General features: G+C 39.9%; 2 protein-coding genes across 4 annotated transcripts; one reads left to right on the forward strand and one right to left on the reverse strand.

Annotated features, from left to right (window-relative positions):
* The first annotated feature begins 2,850 nt into the window (after positions 1-2,850).
* Positions 2,851-6,538, forward strand: LOC307032027 (uncharacterized protein). Its single transcript, XM_079669699.1, has 3 exons — positions 2,851-3,136; positions 3,456-3,799; positions 5,065-6,538. Exons 2-3 carry the CDS (start codon positions 3,619-3,621, stop codon positions 5,136-5,138), a joined length of 255 nt encoding a protein of 84 aa, XP_079525825.1. The 5' UTR covers positions 2,851-3,136; positions 3,456-3,618; the 3' UTR covers positions 5,139-6,538.
* Positions 5,438-16,807, reverse strand: cldn7a (claudin 7a). 3 transcript variants are annotated; one of them, XM_079669694.1, is made up of 6 exons: positions 16,788-16,807; positions 15,273-15,316; positions 13,618-13,794; positions 10,499-10,663; positions 9,239-9,323; positions 5,438-8,563 (listed from the first exon to the last, which is right to left on the reverse strand). In XM_079669694.1, the coding sequence occupies exons 1-6, from the start codon at positions 16,790-16,792 to the stop codon at positions 8,395-8,397; spliced, it is 645 nt and encodes a 214-aa protein (XP_079525820.1). In that variant the 5' UTR covers positions 16,793-16,807; the 3' UTR covers positions 5,438-8,394. The 3 variants fall into 3 exon arrangements, with proteins under 3 accessions (XP_079525820.1, XP_079525819.1, XP_079525821.1); XM_079669693.1 differs by lacking the exons at positions 15,273-15,316; positions 16,788-16,807 and adding an exon at positions 14,237-14,347; XM_079669695.1 differs by lacking the exons at positions 15,273-15,316; positions 16,788-16,807 and having other exon boundaries at positions 13,618-14,221.
* Between the last annotated feature and the right edge of the window lie 1,177 nt (positions 16,808-17,984).

A 17,984-nucleotide genomic window follows, 5' to 3' on the forward strand; every position in this document is an offset into this window, starting at 1 on the left:
GAGATGCAGAACACAACAACTTAGGTGATAACCACTTATAATGCCTTTTGGCTGCTTTACCTGCGGACTACACCATTTATTTTGGCAGAAAAAATCCATCTTTAAATCCTATTGAAGACCCCAATACAATATCATAACAGCCGATTAGGAACTATTTATTTGCTGGTTTTTAACAAATCTTTAACCAAAATGTACGACAGACCAATGGACACTCACCTCTGCACCTGCACTTGCGGATGTGGACTTTGGACACATGCAATCCTGCATGTGAAGCTGCACACAGTGGAAAAATAAATCACTTGTGTGGAACAATATTCCATGACCAAACAACCGTCTTCGGTCAGGATAAGATAGATTATGAAGAAATAATTAACATGTGCCTGTGCTGCTGAAGTTATCCACCAGAATGATGAGCAGGAACGCAACACCTATGATCCTGGACATGATGGCAGCGTTCCTGACAAAGTGTTTAATTGTTCTAAAAACTCTCAATTATATACCAACCAGCTACCACGGAGGGCTGCAAACCTTGATCAGGTCAGACTTGGCAGGCCTAGAAGAGGATTTTTGGTGGGGGGTAATCTCTCAAATGTGCATGGATTAATTCCTACAGTGTGAAGATAATAGATTACACATTCCCCACATGCAGGTAGATGAACAAAAACACAAACAATCGGTTAAACTTGTTCCTAAGACTCGTTTGGTGGTCATAGTGACAATGAAATGTACTAAAATAAGCCTTGTGCAAATTTGTGATAGTACAGTTACAAGAAAAAGTGAACCCTTTGGAACTACCTGGATTTCTGCATAAATTGGTCATAAAATGTGTTCTGATCTTCATCTAAGTCTCAACAATAGACAAACACAGTCTGCTTAAGCTAAAAACCACACAAACAATTATATGTTTTTATGTTTTTATTGAACACACCATGTAAACATTCACAGTTCAGGGTGGAAAAAGTATGTGAACCCTTGGATTTAATAACTGGTTGACCCTCCTTTGGCAGCAATAACCTCAACCAAACGCTTCCTATAGTTGCATCAGACCTGCACAACGGTCAGGAGGAATTTTGGACCATTCCTCTTTACAAAAATGTTTCAGTTCAGCAATATTCTTGGGATGTCTGGTGTGAATCGCTCTCTTGAGGTCATGCCACAGCATCTCAATTGGGTTGAGGTCAGGTCTCTGACTGGGCCACTCCAGAAGGCCTATTTTCTTCTGTTGAAGCCATTCTGTTGTTGATTTACTTCTGTGCTTTGGGTCGTTGTCCTGTTGCATCACCCATCTTCTGTTGAGCTTCAATTTGTGGACAGATGGCCTTAAGTTCTCCAGCAAAATGTCTTGATAAACTTGAGAATTCATTTTTCCGTCGATGATGGCAATCTGTCCAGGCCCTGAGGCAGCAAAGCAGCTCCAAACCATGATGCTCCCTCCACCATACTTCACAGTTGGGATGAGGTTTTGATGTTGGTGTGCTGGGCCTTTTTTTCTCCACACATAGCGTTGTGTATTCCTTCCAAACAACTCAACTTTGGTTTCATCTGTCCACAGAATATTTTGCCAGTAGTGCTGTGGAACATCCAGGTGCTCTTTTGCAAACTTCAAACGTGCAGATCAGAACACATTTTATGACCAACTTATGCAGAAATCCAGGTAATTCCAAAGGGTTCACATACTTTTTCTTGCAACTGTATTTAGCTGTGTGTTTACAAAATCATAATGTTTTGTTTTTTAAAGGGGACCTATCATGCAAAATGCACTTTTGTATGTGTCCCCGGTGTGTCAGGGAACTCACCAAGTGTCAGAAAACACAACCCTCTCTCTTTTACTCCATACCTAAATCTCTAAAAACGGGGCTGCAACGGAGCTGATTATTATTTGAATTTTTCTGACGTCAGAAATGGGGTGCTCTGCCTATATGGGCATCTCTCCACCTATCAGGGGAATGAGAGACCGCTGGAAAGCACTGGAGACGCTGTAGCACATATGACAGGCCTGTAAGTGGCGCTGTAGTCTGCTACAAAAGCAGAATCAGCCCTTGCAAAAACAGGGCTGGAAAAGAGCAAATAGAGTGAAAAGAGGCATGGCTAAAATGCATGATCTGTTTTGTATTTTGAAAAAAAACTTCACATACATGTTTTATATAGGTCTGGCCCTACAATATATGTTTCAAATATAGCATGATAGGTCCACTTTAAATAAGCTTTTTAGGTTTTCCCTTTCCTGTGTTATATACGTTTTTGTGCATGTAAATGGTCTGCAAAGGCTACAATCCCAAGGTTTCCTCCAGAGTTTTGGTATATTTGGAAGCGTTTGGATCTCCAATACAAGTTTTAATAATGTTTGGCTGCACAGTGGAAGTTTGTAGTGACACTGGTACATTGATTGGGTTTAAGGACTTGCTGTTATGGCTTGTACATACTAAGTAGATTCAAAGTTAATTGCTTTTTGAAATTTGCATAATATTTACAAAAAGTCAAGCTAGAAAAATCAGAAAACTGTTATTATTAACTAGATATCACCATTTGAGGAACAGGTCATGGTTATGTGATGCAGAGATTATTGGTAGGGGTCTACAGTACGGGATAACTCAAATCAATGTAGAAATAAACTTTGACAAAGATCTTAAGTGCATTTAAGAAACCGCATTTGATGAGAAATTACCAACCAAGCAAACAATACAGTCAATAAATCACTGAATAACGGAACCAGGTTGGACATGTTGGACTTCAGTTAGGTGAGTTAAATGCTACCTCTGATATAACACACTAATGGGATTACTGAGCAGCTCTGTCATTGGCTGGCGCCTGAGTCACTCTCTCTCACATCCGAAGGTGCGTAATTACGCACTGCACCCTCGAAACTTTGGCACACCTCCACCATGTTATCCGAAGAGTCAGCACTGTCGCTTATATCACCCGCACGGCGTGACGTCCCCACGCCGCTATGAGTCAAGACACAATACGAGGAAATCCCCAAGGCAGAGCAAAGGGAGAGAGGCCCCTTTAAATCGACGCTTCCCCGGTGCTATGCCAAGAGAGAGAGGGAGAGAGCTCTGATAAACAACAACAGTGTTCTCAGTCAGGAGCCGCTCTCACTGGATCCAGCTCATACTGCGGCCTCAGTGAACAAAAGGTGAGGTATTATAAACCATATTTACCAGTATTCCTAAAGGATTGTAGAGAGAGAGAGATGTTTATTTCAGAAAGGGCGGAAAAGCAGTGTATTATAGCGAGAAGCTCAAACAGTACACACGTTATTGTGCTGTTCTGCCATTATACAGACCATGGAGGCATTTGCTACACATTTTAATTGTATAAGACTGGAAACATGTTAGAAAAACATCCTTTATTTCAGTATAAACAGCGCAGAAGTGTTGCGCACTTGTCCACAGCCGGCCGCTCTCTGACGCATGAGAGCTATTTTTGACAAATGTATTTACTTTCTTTTACAGGCTACGAGGACTTTCCCTCTGTCATTTCCAGCATTCTTTCGTGTGTCGTTCATACATTCTTTGTTGAATGCCATTGCGGAAGTGAGAAGCCTTTTGACACGACACAAAGCCTGGGCAGTGTGGACATCTAGCGGCCAATCAGGAGAAGGCGCACCCCGGAGAGATGTACGGAGCTTCAGGGATCCCGGAGCTCATCCCCCCCAGCGGGCCGCCCCGGCAGCCGGGTCCGGCGGGCCAGTATAACCCGGGACACCCCCAGGTCAACGGGGATGGAGGGGGGGCCAACCCTCAGAGACTGGGGCAGAGGGCCCCCAAACTGGGCCAGATTGGTCGAACCAAGAAAGGTGTGTGACTGCTGCTTTGTCTGTTTGCATAGATGAGAAACATGACAGTGACACGCACAACAGCCACACACATACATAATTAATGTATAGTGTATACATTAATTTATTATAATGACAGATCATAGATTAAATAGACCACAAAATACATCCAAACATGATTGCAAGAGAAGCAGTAAACCACTGTAGAAATAATATAAGTATATCATTATGACGGCAAAAGGAGCTATAAACAGCATTAATAGGTAAACACTATATTATAACTATTGAATACACTATAAAGGTAGTACAAACAGTATAACATGCACTTATAAATATGACACCAAATAGACCAGTATTGACATTTCCATAGATAATATAAATAAATATAAGTATGCTATTGAAGATATAACCACTTTGGACAATTTTACAATAAAACATGACATGCAAAATAATGTTGCTTTTATATAGCACCTTTCAAAACAAGGTTTAAAGGTGGTATACCAATAATAGAAAAAGAATTAACCTCACTTGACCCTCGTAATAAGAAAATATGGCACAAAGGTAAAACAGAAATTCATTAAAATTAGTTTTCAGAAAGGTTGCAAGTTGAAGTCCAGATCAGGGAATGGTTAAATGTGTGTTCTTCTATGATCTGACATTGCACGCAGTAAGATTTAAATAGTATAACTCAACAGCTGTATGCTGGGGCTATATGGTGCAAAACCATTTTTTATCTTAAAATCATTCATGAAGTTCACTTGAGGCAAATTCAGGGAGGATACAGTAAATGTGGTTATGTGAGCTCTTTTGAAAAGCAAGACACAGACAAACAGTAAGAAAAGTCAAATGTCTTTACAAATCAGTACTTTTGATATTACATAATAAGACCACACGGCAAAAACAAATTTGAAGTCTCTACAAAGAGGATATTTTTTCCAGCTTTATCGTGAAACTAAAACACTCATTTGGTAAACAAGGGAGTAACATATGTTCTTTTTAATGAGAGGCTTTATGTCATTATGATATTTATGAAAAAGAGCAGTTGTGAATACAGATCTGCTTTTAACATCACACTGTCCCCAAATTGTTGCTTGAGTATAAGAAGGGCTTGGAGCAGCAATCAATTATATTGGTTAGTTTTGTGGGGGAAATTACCAAAAGAGAAATACAAATTGTGATGCATATTATGGGATGTTGATGTGAACATGTCTCTACATTTTTTTTTTTTAAGTATTCTTTTACTTAGAGGCCCACATCCCTGACCTTTGCCTTTTCGTCCTCTTTAGTGGACATGGACGATGAAGACTTGGATGACATCATGAACAACAACGGCCAGTGTCCTGTATCGCCCATCTCCTAAACTTCACCAAGAAGTGCCATGTAAAACAAAATCTCTAAATCTCCCAGGACGCCAAATCTCAACGTGGGTGATGTTGGCCTTGATCCTGTCGTGTGTCCTCCTGAAGCCTCCGTTTGGCTCAGACAAAAGGCACCAAAAAACGGCTGATTTAGCGGCAGCTGAAGCCTAGACCCCTGATTGTACATAGTGTTTATTTAAGTCAGACTGTGAATGAATTGTTTTGCATCGCTCTCTACTCTATACCTTGGCGGTAGATTATCAGCAACGGTTTTGGAGAAAGTGTCTATATTTTTCAGAGCTTCTTAAAAAGGGCTACATTTCTAAAGTTGCACTGAGTTTCGAAGAGAAGCGGCTTCTCACCTGCTTGTTTTCCGGTGAGATCGTCTGCGATTTGGTCGTGTGGCGGAACACTGTTAACGTGTCACACACAGGTGAAATGTTAAACTTTCGTTGTGCAAGGACTATCACTCTCACACTGATTCAAGTGGTGTCCTAATATCCGGTGGATGAAAGCTTGTATTTACAGGAAATAGAAAAAAAACTACTGCTAATTATTTATTGTTTGGAAAAATAATGGTTGTGTTGTTATGGCTTCTACATGTTTTTTACTCGTTCCTGAATGGAAATTGCTTCGGTCCTCTATTACTGAGATTTATTATGTTTTTTTCAAAATGGTGCACTTTTGTGGGAATGCCTGTTATGTGCAGTGACATGTTCTATGCATGGAGTCTGTTGAAAAAGCATCAACACTGGCATCCTCTTATTAAGGGCTATGTAGTTCAAACCACAGCGCTGTTATGCTCTTTAGATAACGCTGAGTCGACATTTTCCTAAGCTCGTTGTTTGCTGGCTCGGCAGACAAAATATCTTAAACAACAATTATTTATGGAGGTTTTGTTCTTAAAGGCAGGGTTTTCGAGACATGTATAGTTCTACTTATTTAAATTGCCAAATTATATTTATCAGATTGATTATCGAAAGGAATTGAGGAAACACTTACTTTGTATTCATATTTACAGCAGTACTCTGCTCGATGGCGTCATAGTGTCTTACCGGTTCAGGTGAACTTTACAATCACAGTATGAGATCATGAGAACACGCAGCACTCTATAGTTAGCGCTCACTGCTGAGACAATCTTAACTCTGATGTTTTTCGAGTTGTTTTTTTTTAAAGATTGCAGTGGACTTTGAGATGAGATGCTGTTGTCTGTAGAGGCTCATGCTGATGTTACTTTTTTGGCTGTGAAATTGTTACTAGATCACTTTACTCTTTTGCCTCACTGCATTTCCCAGTCTCTGACTCTGAGATTATTGTCTGCAGTTGTGGCTACTACCATTTGCATGGAAATGGTCCATTTTTCATGATGCATCTTTGGAAATAAAAGACGAATCTTTGTGGACTCTGTCGTTTTGATGCATTTGTTGCTAACTTAGCTGCTGTTATTTTAACTCTAACATAACGTTCACATAGGAAGACCTAGCATTTTCATTCCTAACTGGAAAAAACGTTTCACTCATTGAAATTGTGAATATGTGGTTCAAAACTTGACACCATAACCAAAATGTGTAAAGGTTTTTTTACATGCTCTATTCCCTCTAGAATAACAGGAAAATAGAAAATACATTTAGCTGCAGGTGAGATACATATTTCATGTGGGAAAATAAATTCTGGTGAGGCTCATGTAAAAACATGAATTGCCTTTTTTTTTCATTGAGGATGACATCAGTACAGTCATGCCGAGGCTGGACTTATTACGTAGCGCTTTTTTAAAGCTGAATATTACAGTTGTGTGAAGTGCTTAATGCAAATGATAGCCAAGATATTGAGTAGTAAACACACTTAAATACTGTATCCTAAAATTGCTTCTTCAAACATGTTTTAAAAATCACAAAATATCTCTGGTTCAAACATTAATTTGTGTCTGATACAGAATAAAACTTCTTAAAATTACATAGTTTTCCTCATTTAAGAATTGGGACAAGGCACATATTTTGGTTTAGTTACTACAATCTCCCTATAAGCTCTCAATGTTTTCAAGTTGCTCACAGCACAAATTACTTTAATGTGAGGTACAAATATAGTATATTAATACTGGAATCTTTCCTCCTTCAGCAGATGTATCTGGAAATACCTCTTGTGTCAGTCTCAAGTCAGGCTCTAACATGCAAGTAAAGCAACACAAAGCAAAACAATTCTCATCACATTTAAGTAACGGTAAAATCATAAATTAAAAAAGTTCGGTGGAAAAGAAGGTTGTATTCTTGTTGCTCTCTAATATTCTTTATTTCTATACAATCAATCACTATGACCAGCACACCATTAACAATGTTTCAATATGTTTATTATTTAAGTACTGTTGGACATTCTTTCACTCATTTCTCATTATCTGCTAAATGAGCCAAGTGTATAAAACTATGCCATATAAAAAACAGTCGACACTGTTCAGAGCTCAAAACATCACAATAGAAAAATGACTTTATAATATCCAAAAGCTAGAACTGGGCCACAGTGATCTACCTTTAGAAGAGCCAAAACTTCATCCTACATTTGTAAAAAATAAATAGAGGCAGTTTGTTCTCATAGTTACTGATACGGAAGCTATTAGAGTAAAAACAGCACGGTGACTAGATAATAAAATATTTCATATGTGAGCAGGGTTTGTAGCGGACTGGTATGAAGAGGCCTGTAGTGAGTGTTGTAGTAAAAGGCCTGTGTGTGAAATCACACCCTGCTCATCATAATGTCTATTTTAAAACCATCAACAGTTAATATAAAACAATGTTTTGTCACCATGTGTCTCTGTTGTACGGAGCCCCTGAGTCGCAGCCTAGACACCAAACTGGAATTGATTACTTTCAATTACATGGCAAACGCTAACAGACGCTGGTGCTAACACGGAGATGCTATCGTTGGCTACAATCCACTATTCAGGCTACAATTCAACAGGTTACACCCCAAGTGCCTGTCTATTAATCAGGGGGATCCAATTATAATGTGTTTGTGAAGGTCACTTGTAAACAATTGTGGAATGTGTCGACGGGGTGCGGGACATCATTCATGAAACAATTGAGTGCTGCGTCATAATCAAGGGGTTATCAAAGGTCAGCCTGACGAAAAAAAGAAAACAAAGTCAGTAATTCTTTGCCTCTATGATTCACAACTTCCTGTACACCTTCGGTTTTCTTCGCTGGTGAAAAAGCAGGGAGGAGCTTCTTTGACAGCTTCTGTTGGAGTCCCGAGCTGTAGGGGGCGCTCTCACACATATTCTTTAGTGCTGCTCGGCGGACCGCTGCGAGAGCCGCCCATGGACGGGTACTTGGCCACTTGTTTTTTTCGCGGACAGGAAGCAGCCAACATGGCTCCGCCCAAAACGTCCAGCAGGGAGCCGCCCCAGGCGATGAAGATGGCCGCGCCAAACTCAAACCTGGGACACGAGAGAGGTTGGCCAAATGGGTAATTAAAATAAATGTAATTTATTGATTATAAATAAAAGATATGCATTTGAATGTTAACTTATTACAGTAGTATTGGCCGAATATACTAAAGTATCAACAGCCAACATTTCTAAAGACTCAATTATATTTTATAATGCTTCATTAAGTGACATCAACAATACGTGTCAAATAAATATAATGATTTAAATAGTGCAATACCTGCCTTTAAACTGTATTGCATTAGTGGTCAAATCTACCTGGAAAGGACCTTAAAAATAGTTGGCCTACTAAAAATAATTGTTCAACATTTTAGGAAACATGCCACATACCACTGTTTTATCGGTCAATTACATTTGAATTAGCTTAGCATAACACAGGAAACAGCGACAAGTGACAATAGTGCAGCACATTACTGTAACACAACAATGTGTCATAATTACTTAATTGTGGATTAAGTAGATTAGATTACCTTTGGATGGAGCCAGGGTATTTGTTTTCCCCTGTTTCACTCATCATGCTATGCTAAACTAAACTATCTGTTTAGCCTGAAGTTTCATATCTGAAGGGACTCAATTGTGTCTTTTTAACTTTTGTAAAGAATGGGAATAGCAATTATGTGATCATGTAAAACTAATGACAGTTCTTGGACACACTGTGTTACTCACTTGGTGTTGACTGGAGTGTAGGGATTGTAGAAAGCCCGGATCACATTATGAGCGAACCAGGAGCACGCTACGATGGCACACAGCCCTGAGAAGACAGAAAGCCAACAACAAAGATCAATCAGTCCATCGACACAACATCAAACCCTGAGAGGGGAGACATGCTTTTATAGTCACCAGGCGGCGAGCTATTGACTCCAGTACAATTAGCCTTTAGTGTTTCTGTTCTCTTCGGAGCCCGTTAGACCTCTTATGTCAGAAACAGTGCCAGGAGTAATGGACTTATTCATTCAGGGCTGCAGCACAGGAGTGGGAGGAAAGATTTTTGGACAATGGATCACACTTCCTCCTACTTATTGTATGATGTGCTCTAGATCTAGCAAGGATGTGATAACAAGCTAAGCTTTGATGTAATATTATGAAACTGGTCATTTTTTCCATACTAATAAATGAATATGGATTAGTGTAAGTCCCAATTCCATAGTGTACAGTGGCATGTGGAAACAAAAAGCAGAAACGTGTAGACTGAAAAATGATATGGTCACCACACTTTTCTCATCACCATTCCAGCTGCTCATTTGTCAATATATTTGTTTTTACTTTACTAGCTGGAAGGTTTATAAGTTAAAAGCTTTGTAGCCACACTAGCAGTGCAGTCCTAGGGATTTCCCTATTAGATGGCCCACAAATTCTATCCAAACTGAAATATCACAACAAAGAGAGGATGGCTTAACAAAGTATTTAATTTGAGATTGCCTAATATTGTAAAATGAGTGTATGTTTCCTAAAGAATTTGGTGAACTGTATCACCAAGTTTAAATGTTTCATTTATTTTGTGGTATTGTGAGATGTTCCTAATGATACTTTACTTGAAGTCCCCCATTTTAGCATTTGAAAGCAGTGTATATATTTTGTTAAGACATTTTGAAGTGTTTACCAGCAGTATTTGCTCTAAGTGCCCTACTACAGCCTCACCGACGGATTTCATGGACTCTAAGTCTAGTTTTAAGGTTGGCAGTGTTTCAGACCTACAGACAAAAAAATGACTGGTATAATGAAAAATTTGGAAAAAAATCAAGTGATTAAGATGCTAAAGCCCAGTCACATAGTCTCAACTAAATTGCAAACATGTACGAGTTGGAGTGACATTTGTAGTCCCACACACAGCAGCAGTCCTCCGTGCTGGAACAACACCTTTATGTTGTGTATCCTTTTAATTTTCATCCATCTGCATGTCATCAAACATCACGATGGCTTCCTCACCTCCCACCAGCAGGATGATGCCTCCTGTCATGGCGACGCGGGACTTGCGCAGTTTGTTGTTCCCTCCACAGGTGGTGCACTTCATTCCCATACAGGCCACACCCAGGCCTGCGATGGACACAATGATGCCAACTATCATCAGGGCACGAGTGGCCTGAAGTGAACCTGGGGCAGAGAGGAAAGGAAAAAAATATGAAGAATGAGAAAAGTACACAAAGACTGTGTTGGTTCCATTAGGGAAGGTAGTGGAGAGATGGCTTTTGGAGATCGTGGGAGTGCACTGTATCTTGAAAATACAGCATAAAAAGTTCATATAAAGTCACAAACTGATAAATAATGAAGAATAAACAGACCTCAGCCTTTCAGTGAGGCTTTATGTGTGTGTCCAGGGGTTGTGAAGTATGCTCACATTAGGCTGTCAGGACATTTGAATGTGAGCTGTTCCTGGAAGCGAAACCATGGGATACACATGGACGCACAAACAGAAAGAAAAAAACACATCACACACTCTTTCTTCTCCCACTGTCTCTGCCCGTTTGTTGCCGTTTAATTAGAGGTGGAGGCCTGCTGAAACATTGCCGGACCCCTTATCTGTCATTGCCCCTCCTCAGGCTATAAACCTATCACAGTGTGAGTCCCCCCTTTGTCTCTCCCCCTCGGTCCACCTAGAACCAGTCTGTGCCAGTCTAGGCCATCCCTGCCCAGCCCAAACAAACAAACCCCTCCACCAAGAGAGGCAGTAGATGGACACGGGGGAGGACAGTGCAGAGGAGAGGGGTAACTCTATGAAGTAGCGAGACATGGGGAACAATAGCCTGGATTATATAGTAAATGCAGATAGAGAGCAGGATGCACAGTATCCTGGATTGGAGCTAAAACACTGCTCTCATTGTTGTCACTGAGCTGTGTGAGGAAACTCTGTAGTGTCGACACAAATGTTGCACATCTGCTGCTATTCACTGAGAACAAGAGACGTGAAGACACTAGATTGGTTTTGATTACTTCGTACATACAGTACTCACTGCTGGTTACTGAAAGTTACCAAACATACCACTTTGTATGCCTACAATAACAGATAACAAGTTATATTTATATATCATCTTATCTTATTTTCATTTAACAGAGATTATATTTTTTTTTAAAAACGTTTGTGTAATATTTGTTATTTAACTTAAATTACATAAATATGTATTTTATATTGATTTCAATGTCCACTCCTACTCTATAATGGGATACATAATATTTGTTTAATACTTCAAAGTGGTAGAGGCTACTTTAGCTTTCTCAATTCTGTATAGCAAATGTATGTTGACATACTGTATTTAATGAAAGTCATACCAGCTGTACTAAGGAAAAACATGATTTAAGAAAATTACGATCTACAGGTAATCCATTAGGCCACAGCCCACTAGAAAAATAGATTGTGGGTCTCTATTAACGTGTAATTTGGTAAAACTTTAAACTTTATTTAGCAGTCTGAACAATGTATTTTTCAAAAGGGCCTTTTTTAAACACTGATGACAATACTTTATGGAAAAAAGGTTAATATTGTTCTTTTAATAGTATTGTAGTTCCAATCCCTTCCAAAACACCTGTGCATAGTATACTATCACAGACTGATGGAAATAAGGACATTGGGGGGTCTGAGGCCCAATTCCTGACTAATCCAGCTGAGCATCAAGCTTGCTGTAGGCAGAGCACACAGTACAGTAGGTAGTGTGTGAATCACACACAAAAGAAAATAATGTTTTGTATTGGATACATCAGCAGAGAAATTATCAGTTTTAAATGAAAATCATCTAAAAAGTAGTGTTTGTCCAGGATAATGGGTATTCAATTGTTGAAAACATCAACTTCCAGTTTTTGAATGAACTATGTTCTGAAGCCATTGTTAGTATGTGTATGTCATTGTAGAGTCCACTTTTTTAGGAATAGGCAACAACTGTTGTGGCGTATTCATCATAGTTGGGAACAGAAGTGTCAACAAAGTTCTCAGTAACGCATCTCTTGGGATAACCTGGGAAAACGAGGTACGTAGTTGCGCCTTTTATCACTTATATTTCCACAAAGGCACGGCCATAGTGACAATGTATAATCTTTAGGTTATATATGCTCAAAGAGATGAGTCACAGAATTAGCTCTTGAATTTGGATAACTCTACAGTATTTTTGTCTGTTGAAGTGAGTCCCATGGCTGGAGGTGAGGTGGGTGGGTTTCCCAGAATGAGACAATGTGTGGGTGAGGATTAGAAGGAATGCTTTCAGAAATAAATATAAATCTTTCCCTTGTGACTTTTCCTAAGGAATCGGTCACTTGCGAAAGAGACAATGTCCCCCTGTAGTGACAGATCACAGTGGACTGTTACTGCTGATAATAGTGTGGTTAGTAATAATGGAGTGATGAGGAGGAGGTACCCTGAGGTGGGGAACTTAATCAGAGATAACAGTGTGCTCCATTGAGGTCTCATTCAGGTGTTTCACCAGGTGTGTCTCCAGGTGTGTTGCCATGAATAAGTCCCTGTGGGAAAATCAATCCAACCTGTTGCTTTAAAACCAGTGATTGACATGTCATCATCAGAGATCGAAAAAGTACTCCAATGTTATACTGAAGTAAAAGTAGAAGTACAAGAGGGCCAAACATTCTCTGTTCAAGTCCTGCAATCAAAATTGTTACTCAAGTACAAAAGTATTGGCATCAAAATAGACTTAAGTACCGAAAGTAAAAGTACATGTTATGCATAATATATATTTTATGTTTTATAATTATTGATCATTAAAGTGTTCTCAAAGATGGTAAAGGTGCAGCTAGTTGTAATGACTGTGTATACTGCAGGGTAGCTTGTGAATTTACTCCAGGTGTAACTAAAGTCTGATTTAAGAGTTTATTATATCTAACATAATTGATCCAAATCTGCAAAGTAACCAAATGTATTACATAAATATAGTAGATTGAAAGAACACTGTTTACCCTCCGAATTGTAGTGGGGTAAGATACATCCAAAAAGTTGAAATACTCAAGTACCTCAAAATTGTACTTCTGTACAGTTCTTGATTAAATCTACTTAGTTACTTAGTTACACCACTGGACATTATCGACTACTCCACAATCACACTACTTACTGTCGAGCTGCAGAATGGAGTCGTAGATCTTACACTGGAGCTGTCCGGTACTTTGGAACGCGCAGGACATCCACAGTCCCTGGTACATGGCCACGGCTGTGATGATGTTGTCACCGATGTACGCAGACATCTTCCACTGCGGCAGGATAGTCCCGATGATCAGTCCAGAAATGCCAACTAAAGACATGAAAAACCCCAACAGCTGAATACCGGAGTTTGCCATGGTTTGCAAACAAAGTGTCCTTCTCTAAGATCAACTTAAATGACGCAGGATCCCTCTCCTGCAGGAAAGCTCCGGAAAAGTGTCTCGCAAAACGCAGCTGGTTTACAGTCCAGAGTTGGGGGTCTTCAGTCGGGGATGGGCACTCGAGATGTGGGTGATCGTGTAAAGTGGGTGTGTTGTTATCATGCCTGCTGATGCATGGAGACGCAATGTTCTGTGGTCTGCTGGGAAATGTCCCCTCCGCGTCCAGCAAAGCAACAGGATGTCTATGCACTCAGCACTTCAACACTTTCTAACCTTTTCAAAATACTTCAGAGGCTTCGTCATAACATGCAACTGCCTGCGTATTATTGTTAATATGTATTTCTGAAACATGTATATTTGCTAAATATTTACCCAATTTACGCATCATGTCATATGAACAGTGTTGGAAGATGTACGCGGATCCTTTATTTAAAAGGTCCCATGTCATGGCCATTTCTACTGATCATAATTCCATTGTTGAGGTCTACTAAAATAGATTTATATTGGTTTCGCATCTCTGTATAGTATGAGTTTTCACTCTCTGTTCCCATTGGGCCATTTTAAGGGTGGGGCATAACACTCCTAATGGAGGTGTTTTGGGCCATTTGTAGCACTTTTGCACCTACGTGCCACGGTATTGTCCACATATAATGAACAAAAACAAGAAGAACTGCCCTTTTAAATCATTATATTCCTACTGAAGATTGAGAGATTGAGATCAATACTATAGTTCACTATTTATGTTAAAAGTTGCTATGCTGCTCCTTACTAATATTTTACAATATATGTTTTCCAGTAGTTGCCAAATACCAAGACACAATAACAAGCATTGTCGATACCAGTGGTCGGGCTTTTGGCACTGCAGTGTTTTTGACTTCACACTGAGGCTGAACAATAGAAGCTACAGCAATGGGAGAGGAAGCAATAACCCATAAACCTGCAGGAAGTAATCCCACTGCAGGTTAATGGAAATGTGCTCACCTACTGGCTGGATTACCAATTTAAAATGTAATGAGTCCTTGCTGTTATTCCTGTTTTCCTCACTTCTTTAATTTTCTCACATTCTTGCCCTTTCATCCCATTCATCCCATTATTTCTCCCAATATAACTCTTTCCCTTATACTGTATCCAGGCTGGGATAATAGGCCTCAAGTCGTAGCTTTTGTGGCCAAACAAATGCCTCATTGTTGCCGGGGAAGAAGGACCCCATAGCTCAAGGAATCACTTTGATATAGAGGCAGAGGAGGAAGGAGAGGGTGTTCTGGGTGATGGAAAGAGTTGAGAAAGATGAAAGAAAAAAGTAAAGAAAAACATTTAAAGGTACGAAAAGGTGAGCTTGGTAAACTGTGCAACAGGAAGAATATCAAGGGCCAGTCCCAGTCCTACCAATGTTGTTGCTATGGGTTACCTGATTTATCTGATGTCCTCTTGGCTGCTTTTTCCACGAAGGACCTAGGTAGCAAAGAACAAAAACATTGAAGAAGAAGAACATTGCTCTTTCCCCCCCTTTCCCTTTTACTACTTTCCCTTTTTCACATTTGTCTTGCTTGCTGTTGCTCAATGGGAACTGAAAAAGAAAACACCTAAATCAGCCCGAAGAAGGTCACTAACAACATTCTCTCGGGGGGCCTCTCCCTCCCATTCCTGAGGCCTCCTCTGGGTCTGAAGTGAGCAAGTGGAGTGCAAGTCCAATGATTGAGGTCCTTTAAGTGCCCTTGGAAGTAACTGAGGCATTAGCAATAAAACACACCGGGCCCGCTGCTTTTCCCTGAAAAGCTCCCGAGTGCACAAATGAGGGGGATGGCGCCCCTCGCTACATGTCCCACGTCTTTATCACCTTCAGTCTTCTTATGCAACAAGACTCAGTAGCAGGACGGGGCCAATAGATTGTGTTCTCGGTGTTGTAGACTCTCTTCTCCTCAGAGGTTTGGCAAGTGCTACATGCAGGGTGGAGACATATTTGGACACAATGGATACAATCACAGGCTCTGTGGCTTTGTGCTGCACCTCAGTGAGCGTGAACATGACTACAGTGTCGCAGGAATGCACTTTACCGTAAGACTAAGTTAATAACAACACAGTACGCTGCTTCAATTGTGCTGAGTCCAGATTTACCCAGTTTCGGTCAGTCTAGCGTTGATGCAATATCAGGTGTTGACCGGTTCTTTTTTATTTCACTGTTGGATTTACAAACTTTAAATGGGAAGGTGAGATTGGGGCTCAGATTAAAAGAAAAGGGCTAATAAGATAGGCTTCATTGTATTTGATACAATAGAAAAACAATGGCTTTTTAAACACCTGTTGCCTGGGGATTGACTGGAAACTCATTTTAGACAGTCAAGACAGTATTGCCTCAGTACATGATTCATTCCATACAAGAACATTGTTAAACTCAAAGAGTCTACAATCATCTGACCAAATCACAGTCTCTTCAAACAGTCACAAGAATACATGAGAAATTGTATCTGAGGCCTCAAAACACGTATAGTTTCCCTCACTGTGTCAGAAATTCTGGATTTGAGTCATATAGTGTGTAATTTCTTCAAGATTCAACTTCCTGTAAAGCCCTTCAAATAGTTTTCATACTTATAAAAATAGATCTCGTTACACAGCATGTCAATAAAGGAAAGTTCCTTCGTGATGAACACTATACTTCTTCTAATACTAAAGTTAAGGTAGTATACTAACGTTGCCTAACTCAAAGTCATTCACCAACAAAACAGTTTGTTTTCTTTTATCTTTATGTTGTGTCTCGTGAAATCTGTTAGTTATGTTTATGTATTTTGTCTGTCATTTCCTGTTTTATTTTGTACTTACCTCTTCTCTTTCATTTCAAGCCCTGTTTCTTCCTCCCCTTGTGTGTTTTTCCCGCCATCATCCGTGTCTGCCCCGCCCCTGATTGTTTCCACCTGTTCCCACTCACCTCATGTTTAAATAGTCCTGTTTCTCCCCTGTCCTGTGTCAGTTTGTCTTTTTTGTTTCTCCGAATGGTCGTGCCAAGCCTCAGCTCAGAAAGGATCGCTTTCACTCATGTCAGGTTTTGTTTCTTTTGTAGGCTTAAGTTTTTCTTAAGTTCTCTTTTTGTTATGCCTAGTTTTTTCCTCCTTGTGAGCGCCTTTTGTTATTTCCAGTACCTACTCTGTTAAGAGGGATTGCCTGATCTGTGAAATTAAAATTACATTTGTTTACATGCAAGACTTTGTCTCTGGGTCGTGCATTTGGGTTCATCAGTTTGTGTCGAGATCCTGACAACATATTTATAAAGCCAATGTTCGAAAGGGTATATCAGTGAACATAAGGGGTAAAACCTTTATCCAGAGACCATCCTCCTAACAATAACTGTAGAAATACATTGCCTGTTCATAAAAAAGTTGCACACTCTAATATTTAGTCGGACTGCCTTTAGCTTTGAATGCGGCACGCAGTCGCCAGGGCATCATATCGATAATCTTCTGCAATGTAACAAAATATATTTCTGTCCAGAGTTGCTTGAATTTTCCGCCAAGATCTTGTATTGATGATGGGAGAGTCGCATCAGGGAAGAAAAACTCCATTGATGGAAAGACCTGGTCATTCAGTATATTTAGGCAGTCAGCTGACCTCACTCTTTGGGAAAATAAAGTTGCTGAACCTATAGATCTGATCAACTGCAGCAACCCCAGATCATAATACAATAGGCTTGTACGGTAGGCACTAGGCATGATGGGTAGATAATTTCAGCCGCCTCTCTTCTTACCCTGATGCGCCCATAACTCTGGAACTAGGTACTGTACATCTTGATTAATTGATTTGGTTTTAATAATGCGTTGGCCAGTTCTTAACCCTCCTTAGTTGTTATCTCTACTTGATGCAGGCCAATCATTTGACCCTTCTGAAACTGATTGATGTCTTCAGACATGGCTGTTTAAGAAATGATAAGCTTGTCACCACATCAGCTATAGGGTTTAATAACTTGTTGCCAGCTGAAACATATCAATCACTGCAGTAATTATCCAATGGAAGGCTCTAAAATATTTGCTTAGTTAAATCCAGTTGGTGACTTTTTATGTATGTACATTTTGAGTCCCTTTGAACTGCAGTGTTCTAAATGAACACCATGTTACTGCCCTCTACTGCCCAC

The sequence above is a fragment of the Notothenia rossii genome (genome assembly GCF_949606895.1).
Source record: "Notothenia rossii genome assembly, chromosome: 3".
Lineage (NCBI taxonomy): Eukaryota > Metazoa > Chordata > Actinopteri > Perciformes > Nototheniidae > Notothenia > Notothenia rossii.